Source organism: Ambystoma mexicanum, chromosome 2p, assembly GCF_040938575.1.
Source record: "Ambystoma mexicanum isolate Mex_15411 chromosome 2p, UKY_AmexF1_1, whole genome shotgun sequence".
Classification (NCBI taxonomy): Eukaryota; Metazoa; Chordata; class Amphibia; order Caudata; family Ambystomatidae; genus Ambystoma; species Ambystoma mexicanum.
Window position 1 is genome coordinate 644,464,987 of NC_090923.1, and position 12,004 is coordinate 644,476,990.

At 45.0% G+C, this 12,004-nt stretch overlaps 1 protein-coding gene across 2 annotated transcripts in view; it reads right to left on the reverse strand.

Annotated features, from left to right (window-relative positions):
• The window catches only part of GMPPB (GDP-mannose pyrophosphorylase B), a 753,730-nt gene that overhangs the window by 415,984 nt on the left and 325,742 nt on the right, over positions 1 to 12,004 (reverse strand). For both annotated transcript variants that reach the window (XM_069644189.1, XM_069644188.1), the window contains one exon: positions 3,468 to 3,610. In XM_069644189.1, coding sequence (XP_069500290.1) covers positions 3,468 to 3,610 — 143 coding nt within the window. The remainder of the gene's footprint in view (positions 1 to 3,467; positions 3,611 to 12,004) is intronic.

Here is a 12,004-nt window from a genome sequence, read left to right on the forward strand (position 1 = left end):
AGAGGTCCCCAGATATACACATCTGTTCCTCATACACTCTGGCTTATGCTCAGTCAGCCAATCACACAGAAGGGCATTCATGCAGGCAGGCAGCCAATCAGGCTCACAGGCACACCCAGACACCCATAACCAAGAATGTGGATTGGGGGGGGTGGGGGGAGAGGGAAGTACCCAGCCTTTCAGCACACTACACTGCATTCATGTCCGTTTCAGTCATGGCTGTCTCAATCATTGTGTTACGAAGAGCCGACGGACCTGGTCGATTTGGCATAGCTGGCGTCACATTTCTTCAGTTTATTGGAGTACTCCCAAGATGGCGTACCATACTGAAGGTATCATTTCAGCCTTGCAGACCGGAATACGAGACACACCGCCCCCATACCCGGAAGCATTATTTCTGAACCAGAAGCCAGGACCGCAGTGCGTTGCTACTGCTTATGGTGGTTGCGCTACGTGAGTTATCGAAGAATAGTTTCCTAACATTCTACTGATTACTTACCTTCCTTTCTGACACCTTTCATTTTTTACCTCTCTTTCTTTTGTGCTTCTAGACAATCCTCTTCCACGCGCCTGCCGAGCTCAGACGTTAAACTTGCCGCTCTAAATAAAACGTGGATTCCCATTCCAATCGTAGGTTCTGCTCCTTAGTTAATAACCAATCTGTGTCTTGTTTGTATCCCTCTTTCAATAGTGTTTTCACTCTTGTGTTAGCTTCCTCATCTTCAAAACAAGACCCGTAGAACCAAGACTACATCACCCAGAATTCACTCCGCTCATGCCGCGGACATCCTCCTCAGCGTTCTTGGTAGGAGGGAATTCCTAACAGATTAGCATTCAAGTCAGGTGCTGTCTGCCTTCTAACCAATCTTATCCCTTTTTTGCTCAAAAGAAATCAAGCGTGTTTACGATCAGCAAGACTTCCTGCCAGTCTACACTCTGTTCAATCATTTCCGTGCACCGGAAAGGTACTCTAGTTTCTCTCTCTGTACATAACGTCCCATACCAAAGTTACCCCATTAACTCTCCTTTTTAAATTTTAGTTCCATCCCCGAGCCTTAGAAAACATCGAAATCCTTCATCCTTCAGTTCCAAAAGAGGGAAATCAACGCTCACTAGCGACGATCCCTATTCCTCTTGACCAGCGCTCTCAAGCCACACAGGGTTTTTCCCTTCCGAGGGTTTCCCTGATGTGGTCTCTCGTTGCTTAATTTGTGAGCGCAAATAGAGTGTGGTAGGTGAACTTCTCATCTGTACTAACGGTTCCGAAGGCAAGGTAAGCTTCTTTTCTGATTGTACTGTGTATTTGTCAATGAAAGAGAGAGGAGTTATTTCAGAAAGTAGAGCCAGATAACACATTGTGTCACACACACAGAAACCAGACACCCATAACACAGAATGTGAGTTCACTTCAGACTCCATTCATACAGGTCCAACCCCTAGGGTGTACCCAGAACACACAGCCTCTGGGAAGGCTCCAGTCAGTCTGACAAGAGTCAACCCCAGCGTCATATGGGGTATTTCCACCCAACAGCCAGTCAGGAGGAAGGGACAGAGTCAGGGCTTCCCAGGACTTTGGGAAGAAGGTAAAAGGCAATAGAAATCAAGAGGCCAAATGGGTCATCTTGCCTTCCTGCAGGAATGCACCGATTCCCATGGCAGGGCCTGAGTGTGCCAAAATTGAGGACACCCAGAGCCAATACCAAGTCAGCAGGTAGCTGCCACCAGCCCATACCCTGTACTGTGGGCAACACACACAAGGGGTACAAGGGTGTACCCCCATCCATGGGGGCCATAGGGGTATCCGATGGGCGTTGTTCACCAAAAGGATATCATGAAGAGCTGCGCTGCCAGAGGTCCAGGCTGGACTTCAGTGGCAAAAAGCATAGAGAAAACACAGACAGAGACACTGGTAGGACAAGGACTAGAAGGCCCTGTCCCTCCATTCCCCACCATAATGCATTTCCAGAATCACAGTTGTTTATTTCTTTGACACCCTTTTAGAACTCTGAGTTTAACTTGGGGAAATAGAGCTGCAAGTGGCAGCTAGAGAACTTTAATCCCTTTTGTACTTTATGATAGTATTAGCGTGTGAGGGTCAGCGTAGGGTTTTGGACATGGGACGGAAGACTTTTTACTTTGGCCATCTTGATAGAGACCATTGTTAGTTTTGTTGAGGCAGGAGAAACCCCTCAGAGTTTGGGAAAGACAGACTTTTCCCTGAACCATCTCTTTTAATAAATGTTTACAGCAATCAACACTATGCCTCTGCGTTTGAATTTTCCTCACAATACCTTACAACAGAGTTTGTATGTATGCAGAGAGATATCTATGTCTATGATAGCTGTAAGCAATAAGGGTACACTGGTGTGCAAAAGACACCGGAAGGCGGTTAAGTGGCAAGCCTATGAGAACAGTTATTACAATCATCCCAGAGCCCAGGCCTGCTTGACCATTGCCTCACCTTTTTACAGGACTTTCTGAAGATCAGTTGTGACTATTGGGGCTCAAACTGCTTTGAAAAGTAGGGATTCGCTTTTAAACCTGGCTTTGGGGACATATTTGAAATACATGTTTTATTGATGGAAACAACTGACCAATTGGAAAGTAACAGTCAATGTCTCCAATTCTCTGTAGTCCTTCAGTCCTTGGAATGGTGGGTCTTCCAGAATGAATTCAACGGGTGGCAGCTACAGCAGAGAAGTACCTTTGCCAACTGTATAACCCTCCTGCCCCCACTGAACACACAGACCTCAAGAGCCCGGAAAAGGGGGAAGGAGAGAGAGTCATTAATCGCTACAGAATGATGGAAATACAAAGGCAGAGGAGCAAACATTCCCCAATCATCTCAATCTGTTGCTAGCAGTCAGTCTGTAGTCTAAAGGATCACTTCAGGTACACTGACCTGGCAAAGTAGCAGCCAGCAAATACTTCTGATATCAAGGGACCACACTAGGTAGGGGTTAGTACATCCATACTGGAGGCAAGCTGATCTACAATAAGGTGACCAACTCATGCAGGAGATATCAAAGGGGGCATACTGACGCTAAAAACATAAAATCAGGCCCATATAGTTGGCAAAATTACACGGCTTGAGGACACATACTTCCTTGCACCAGTGCTGACAGAATATAATGAAACACAACAGGGACATTATGATAATGGGAAAAACAAGTCAACATTCAGACCCTCAGAGAGGTGAGCATGGAAGTCAGAGAAAATTTGCATTTGCTTTCTAGATTGCAGAGACAGTCTTATCTGACAGCCTTACAATGGTCCTCAGCACACAAGGCAATAACTCCTTATTATTGACAGACTTCATTCACATCATTGCTACAGACCCAGTATTATCCCAGTGCTATTGCACACAATTTACCACAAAAATTCAAACAAATATTACCACTGGAATTGTTGTCCTACTGAGCCCACAGTCACCTAAGTGTAGCTGTAGTCATGTTACACAAACTTACAACAATGGTGCCCTCCTTCCCGTGATGCTTATGAAAAAGCAGCATGTCTTCGAAGGGGAAGTCGCAGATTACATCACTGTTGAGGACGAAGAAGGGGTCAGAGTCCTTGGTGAGTAACTGACGGGCCAGAGCCAGGGGGCCCGCTACACAGTGAAAAAAGAATGAAAGGAAGTCACTTTAATCTCTGTAATACACACATTAGTCATCATCATGCTGAACACAAAATCTTATTCGGAGCAGTGAAATGGAAAAGTAGATCTCCCTAAATTAGCATTAGCAATCGAGGTAGCCCAAAATAAAGTAACAGTTTCATGATACATGTGTCCAAAATCTATGCTAGCATTCATACTGGAAATCACTTTCATGAAGCTGCATCTGCACTATATCCCAGAACTTTGATGACTTTGTTCCCACAATATATGCCAGCATTGCCACTGTATATTACCTTCAAGATGCTGGTGAGGTCACCTTTCCAAGGTCCAAAAAAATGTTATAACCTGCAACCACTGCACTTGTACAATTGCGCACAGACACGCATAGAAAAACACTCGAGCCAGGGGACGTGAGGGAACCTCCTCACCCGAAACTCCCAACCAAGACCCCCCAAAAAAACATGAGACCAGGGTGTGACGGGACAAAAGAGGGAATAGAAAAGCAAAAGGGGGCAGAGAAAAGGGGCATAGTAAGAAAAATAGGTACAAAATAAAGAAAATAAAGATAAAGAGAAAGGGAGAGTACAAAACGGAAGGAGTTAAACAGTGTGGGAGTTGTGGTAAATCAGACATAGGAGACAGACACAGACACATTCTCAAGTGGTTCAGGTTTATGAAAGTATTAATTTACAGAACGCCTGCCCTCTCCCTACCTCTGTGATGGTGGTTCCCTATCCTACAAAATAACAAAAAATGGTGATTGTCAGGATGGCTTGAAAAATTAAAAAAAAATGTGTTTTATTGCAATTAATTGTTTACAATTTTTAGCAACACAAAATAAAAACAAGCATGTTTCAAATAAAATTCATGCATCCTACATCAGTTTCTTAATGTGCCATTTTTTAAAAGAGTTTGTTTAAAAAGTTAATCACTTCCAATACGTACTTGATCCTATCACCATTAATCAAAAGATTCCACCAATCATCTCACCAATGGCTCAAGGATATTTCAAATCCATCAAGGGTCGGTTTATTACACAGCCAGGTTTCTTGTAAACACAAGAGGTCATAGGTGTTCAGGTTGACAGCACTAGTTTTATTAAGATGTGCAAATCCTCTTGTATTCCTTGAGGCCATTTTTATTTTCATGTGTTTTTGCAACCCTATGTGATCAGTTTTACTCTTTGAAGCAAGTGGCTACAGTTGATCTTGTAATATAAGTGCTTGAGGTAATCACGACCAGTCTGAGATTTTTTCAAACTTTGTGGAATACTGAGATGGAGATTTAACCTTGGGAACTAGAGACAGGAGCTCATCCATTTGGATGTTTAAAGTTTGTATTGTTTTCGGTCGCACAGGAATTCTACCTGTTTGTAGTGGATCCAGATATTTAGTGTTGGAATCAGAGTCTGATGATTTTTGAGCATTGGTGTTATTTTTTACTTGAAACATTTCAGAATCGACTCTTGATGGTACATGTTGAGTTGGTGCGAAGGTCTTTGTTTCAATTTCCTTTAATTGTGTGAGGTCGAAGCCAAGCATCAGTAGGCTTTCTGCTGCCTCAAGTGACATGCCTTTAATCACAAGGGAAGTGATGTGTAAGTACACTGAACTAGTGCGCTGTTCTTCGCCAAATTCAATGATTTTCAGGTCATCAGAACAAAGCTGTGTTAAATTAGGAATACAATGTAATAGTTCCGTAACCGTCCTTCTGTTACGAATGAGATTGTCATCTTTATCCAGAATGCGCTCTAATTATTAGTGATCGGCCATTTGGGTTTTGTGTTTCCCTGATAAACATTTTTGGATAAGGTAGTTTAGAATCATTAATCTTTGCTGTTTGTTGTCCCTGTATACTCTTGAAAGAGTGTATTCTCAGATGCGAAGGATCAGGAAGGTTATCGATTAACATGTTTGTGTTTATGTTTGTTTTCCCGGTCCAATTACCTTGTACAAGAGTTGGCCACTATTTGAGTTTTGGGTTTTCCAAGCATTTTGTTATTCTCTGATATCAGAGATGTTAATGGTAAACTCACAGATTCAGTTAAAATATTATGGTTTGACTTATGCATTATTGTTTTCCTTTTTACTGATAATGTTAGAAAGGGCAGATGGTGAATGTTAGATTTATCCAAGAAGGCAGAGGAGTCTTCATTCCTTAGTATTTGGTCCACCTGATTCATGTTCCCAACTTCTATCATTGTGTCAAACTCCTGATTTTCTAGGGCGTATGTTATGTTTATGGCTTTTGTCAGTGGATCCACTAATTCATCCTCGTTTGTTGGTACTAAGATTACTGGCGGTGAACACGGTGTACAGTGTGCTACCACTCGCTTTGTTCTTGGTGCTGGTTTCTGAACTAATATTTGAGCAAGTCAAAACTATTGCAGATGAAAGATTTATTTCCATGATTTTGTGAATGTGGTTTATGACAGAAAGATAACTCCTTGTCTGGACCTGGCTTCATATATTTAAAAGGTTTCGCTTGGTACAGATGTGAGTCAGAGACTTTGCTTTGGGTTCCACTAGAATCCATGTGTTCTGGCTGATTTATGTTGTTACAGGGTCTAATTTCAGCCGTTTCATGGCCAAGTTCTCTGGATGGTAATTGCTGTTGCGGGGTATGTGTTACGCTCACCTGGTATCCACAGGGACGCCACCCAGCCAGGTTACTCGCCGGTATGCTTCTCAGCTTTGCCCTGATGTGGTCCGCGGGGAAGGTTCTGCCTGAAAATACAGGAGGACTGTGTTCAAGACTGACCGACTCGGGAAAGTATCCTCCCTCCACCCCCGTATGATTTCAGTCCCTCTGGCGCCTTTCTCCTCACCTTGTGGTAGAATTAGGCGTGCTCTCCGTCCTGCCTTCTTTGCAGGGGCGCGTTGTCTTTCATGGGCGAGTGCGGTCCAGTTACTTCACTGACGCCGGACCGTTTGATATTGTTCAGGTAGGTCTTATTGCTGTTCTTTAGTTTTGTTGCTATCCTGCATGCCTTTCTTTGTTTAAAATGTCTCTTTTTTCTCCCTTAGGTATGCAGAGCTTCAGCGCGGCGAACTGGCTTGGTTGAGCCCCGCTGGTAAATGATGGCGCATTAAGAGCGCTATGATGCGGTAAGTAAGCGCAATGCGCAGCGCTGCAAAGTCCTGCCTTTGCTAACCTGTGTTTTCCTTCCTTGTAGGTCGCGGTGTTCTTCAGCGCGAGTGGAATGTCCGGAGTGGTGCCAGCCGAGAGGCGACCAGCCAGGTAAGCCTTTTGAGCAGTTCGTAATTTGTAAATGTCTCTACTGCTTTCTTTAATGTTGCCTCCATCTTCCTCTTTCAGGTCGTTCTGTCCGGGAGCCGTGCAGATTCGAGGAAGCTGTTGTCAGTAGCTGCGAGTGTTTAAAGATGAAGACTGCAGGTAAGATGCTGCTGCTAATGATGTTCCTTTTGTCTCCTTGCAGGTTCTGCTTCTCCAAGGTTCGAGGGAATAGCTGGACACGGTGAGCGTCACATTGCAAGCTGCAAAGTAACGCGAAGTGTGTTGTCTTGCTCGTGTGTGGTTTAAATAGCCCCAACAAAATAGTCCAGGTAAAGTAGTCCCTAGGCTATCACACCCAAAACACTAGACCGCATAGCTTGGTTCTTAGGAACCAAGCTATGTGGATGCCTCCATGTTGGCTGACAATACAATAAAGTAGTTCCCAAGCACATTGTTTTTCATGGTGTATGAGCCTGGCACCGTAGCCAGCACTGGCCGCATGAGGGCTTCTGAAGAGGATGCCAGGCTCTAGAGGCCCGAGTCCTGACTCCACCTGGCCAATGGGTTTGCCAGAGGGGGTTTTGGGCGAGGGGGGCGACAGTATGATGATATGTCCTGCCTCATCAATTCCTGCTAGTAAGTCAGCATCTGAAAGGTCACCCAATGCTGTACTAAGAGTTGAACTGTCTGTTGCTGGCAGAAAATATAATGTTAAAATAGTTGTTGACTTGTTGCTCTTTAGATTGCTCTTGCAAGGAGGGCAATTTAAAATATGTGATGTCATATGCCTCGAATCATGATTGTTAGTTTTAGTCAATGAATGGAACGGCGGTTTCCTCGTTCCTTTTATTGGAGGTTGCGATAGAGTAGGGGACTTTTACGGATGCAAGTTGTTTAGTCACTAACACTAGACCGCATAGCTTGGTTCTTAGGAACTAAGCTATGTGGATGCCTCCATGTTGGCTGACAATACAATAAAGTAGTTCCCAAACACATTGTTTTTCATGGTGTATGAGCCTGGCGCCGTAGGCGCCAGGACTGGCCCCATGAGGACTTTTGAAGAGGATGCCAGGCTCTAGAGGCCTGAGTCCTGACTTCACCTGGCCAATGGGTTTGCCAGAGGGGGTTTTGGGTGAGGGTCGTGACAGCACTCCCCCCTAAGGCCCCTACCATGGTGTTCCTTCTGTCTGGCCCAGGTTTGGTTGGGAAGTTCCGATGGAATTTCCTGATTAGACGTGGTGCGTGGATATTTTCACTGGGCTCCCAGGATCTATCTTGTGGTCCAAATCCTTTCCAATCGACGAGATAATATAGCTTGGTCCTAGAGTATTTAGAGTCCAAGATATCTTTGACTTAGAATTCTAGTTCTCCGTCAACAAGTATGGGCTTAGGTGGTGTCCCAATCCGTGTGCCGGGTTGCATTGGTTTCAGGAGGGACACATGGAATACCGGGTGGATGTGTAGATTAGGTGGTAAATCCAGTTTCACGGCTGCTGGGTTGCTAATTGCCTTAATGGTATAGGGTCCTAAGAATCTGGGATGAAAGGTCTGGGTTCCCTTGATGGGTACGAATTTAGAGGCTAACCAAACTTTGTCTTCTACTTGATAATCAGGGGCCTTTTTCTGGTGTTGGTCGGCGAATCGCTTTTGTTTTTCTTTGGCATGAATAAGGTGTCCCTTTGCCCTTTTGAAAGCCTGAGTAATGGTTGTGTGTAGAGTCTTTACTGCTGGCATTTCCAAGCTGGCTGGAAGGTCTAGTTCAGAGGTACGTGGATGTCTGCCATAAATGGTATAGAAGGATGTTTGTCCCGTGCTTGAATGCAAAGAATTGTTATATGCATATTCGGCTATCCATAGTAGGTCTTTCCAATTCCTTTGTTCGTGGTGCAGCAAGCACCGTAAATATTGCTTGAGTGTCTGATTGGTTCTCTCGGTTTGGCTGTTCGTTTGGGGATGGTGACTGGTAGATAGCCGACCGTCGATCTGCGCCATTGCACAACATGTTTTCCAGAAGTTTGAAACAAATTGGCTGCCTCAATCATAGACCAGAACCGAAGGGAAGCCATGTACCTTAACCACACCCTCCAGGAACAGTTTTGCTAAAGTTGCTACGTCTGGGAGGCCTTTGAGAGGAATAAAATGGGCCATCTTCGAGAATAAGTCCACAACTACAAGGATGGTGTTCAACCCTTGGCTTGGAGGTAGATCAGTGATGAAGTCAAGGGAAAGAGTGTGCCATGCACCTGGAGGAATGTCCAATGGTTGTAGGAGACCAGGTGGTTTTTGTTTCTGTGATTTATTTTGTGCGCAGACACCGCAGGACTGAATGATGTCCTTATGCCAGGTAGGCCACCAAAAGTTCTCTTTCACCTTAGCTAGCGTTTTGGCGATCCCAGGATGCCCTTCGATCGGTGAATCATGATAGTTTGAAATAATATGCTGTTGTAATTCCTTCTTGGGTACATATAGGCAATCCCTAAAAAAGGGTAGATGGTCCTTGATGGTATATTGTTCTCCTTGAGTTTGCCATGCAAGGTAGGCATCAGGATTCATTGTCCGTTGGATTTCTTTTCGTAGTTCTCCTTGTGTTAAGGCTGTCGTGATACCCACAAATTTGTTTTCAGGTATAATAGGTACTGGGTCTGGAGTTGTATATACTAGTTCATCTAAGCCCATGCAAGATAATGCATCTGCTTTTCCATTTCTGACTCCTGGTCGAAATGTGATTACATAATCATATTCGGCGAAGAAAAGGGCCCACCGTAATTGGCGCGAGGACTGGGCCTTGGCTGTTTTGAGATATTGCAGGTTTCGGTGGTCTCTGAGGACTGTAATGGTGTGTCTGGCCCCCAGACGGTAGTGCTTCCAGTCTTTAAAGGCGGATTTGATAGCCAGGAGTTCCTTGTCCATGATGGCATAATTAATCCCTGGAGGTGAGAACTTTTTCAACCAGAAAGCCACAGGATGCAGCTGGCCGGTTTCCGGGTCTCTCTGTGAAAGGACAGCCCCCATTGCGAGATTGGACGCATCAGTTTCAACGACATAAGGGAGGTCTGGACGAGGATGTCGTAGGATTGGAGCGGAGGTAAAACTTAGTTTAAGTTCCTGAAAGGCTTCTTCGGTCCAAGCAAACTTTTTATTGTTTTTTCATAATAGTACTGTGATTGGGTGCACAACCTGAGAGAAGTCTGGGATGAACCAGCGGTAGAAGTTTGCAAAGCCCAGCATGCTTTGTACCCTTTTCAGAGACATCGGTGAAGGCCATTTCAGAATGGCATCTACCTTGTGCATGTCCATTCTGATGCCTCCTGGAGTAAGGATAAAACCAAGAAATTCTACTTCGGTGACATGAAAAAAACATTTTTCAAGCTTTGCAAACAAGCGATGTTGACGGAGCATGGTGAGGACTGAACGAACGTGCCTGACATGATCTTGCATAACCCGAAGTGCATGACTTGATATTCAAACAAGCCGTACTTAGTACGGAAGGTGGTTTTCCATTCATCTCCTTTTCTGACTCGGACCAGGTGGTACGCTCCTCGAAGGTCCAATTTGGTATAAATCTGGGCATCTTTAACTTGATCTAGCATCTCAGGGATATGTGGCAAGGGATAGCGGTTCTTCACGGTGATCTGGTTCAATGCGCGGTAGTCAATACAGGTTCTGAAGTCTCTTTCCTTTTTCGGTACGAAGAACAAAGGACTGGCTGCGGGGGACTTCGAAGGACAGATAAATCCGTTTGCAAGGTACTGGTCTAAATAGGATTTCAAATGAAGGTTTTCTGGTTCTGTGAGAGCGTAGATCCTGCCTCAAGGGATTTGTGCACCAGGAACAAGGTCGATCTGACAGTCATAGGGCCTATGCGGCGGCAATGTATTGGCTTGGTCCTTTTGGAAAACATCCTGCAAATCATGGTATTCACTTGGCAAGGTATTAGTTGCTCCCAGGGTTGATACTGTCACTCCTGGAGTCATGGGGATACAGACGTTGGGTTTCTCCTCTTGGTAATAGCAGGCAGGGGAGCAGTCACCAGGGAAGGTTAATTTTCGTGCCCGCCAGTCTATCAAAGGGTTCTGAGCAACCAACCATGGCATCCTAGTATTAGCCTGAACTGAGGTGCCTTGATGAGATCGAATGAAATAGACTCCCGATGTCCGTCCTGGCACAGCAAGGTTACCCTGGCTGTGCACTGGGTTACTGGTCCGGAAGCGATTTCTGTCCCATCCACGGTGGTTACCTTGTCCATAGTTGGCTTAGAACACAAAGGAAGCCCCATCTCTGCTGCCAGTTCTTGATCAATATAATTTCCAAATGCTCCACTATCGATGTATGCTCCAACGGCATGCATTCTTGACGACTGTTGGTGGTTAATTAAGATCACTGGTATTGCAAAGTGCGAGGTCAGCAACTCTTTCTTCTCACTCGACAAACTGACCTCTACGTTTGTCGAGCTTGGTAGTTTTCCGATTGCTTAGCTTCATCCTTCTCTGTGGCCCTGACTGTTCTTCTTGGGGGTTTTACTGGACAGTCCTTCAGGAAATGTCCTGGTTTCCCACAATACAAACAAAGCTGTTGTTGTCTTCTTTTGTCCCGCTCTTGTTTTGTTAATGGAGGCCATATCCCTCCAATCTGCATGGGTTCTACAGCATTTTCAGGTACACAGGGTGTGTTTTCCCTTGGGCGAACATACACAGTCCGAGGGTCCGTCTTAGACCGTTCTGCCTTTCGGTCCTGCAACCAGTGGTCTAGCTGTATGACCATATTTATGAATTCTGCACAGTCTCTGGGTGGATCAACCACCAGGGCTAAAACGTCCTTTAATTCGCCTCGTAAGCCTCGATGGAATAACGTGGTTCTTTTGTTTTCTGGCCACCTAGCTTCGGGAACCAGTCTGTTGAAGGTAGTAATGTACGTTAACAAGTCCTGGTTCCCCTGTCGGAGGGACAAGAGTTCATTGTCTACTGCTTGTTCCTGGGTATGGCGAGCAAAAGGTTTTCCATTTCTCTCTGGAACCCCCCAAAGTCATGTAATAGAGGATCGTCATGGGTTACCAACGGCACCGACCAATCTGCTGTACTACCACTCAGGTATGATAAGACAAAAGCTACTTGAGCTTGGTCATTTGGAAATGCTCCAGGCCTACAAAGA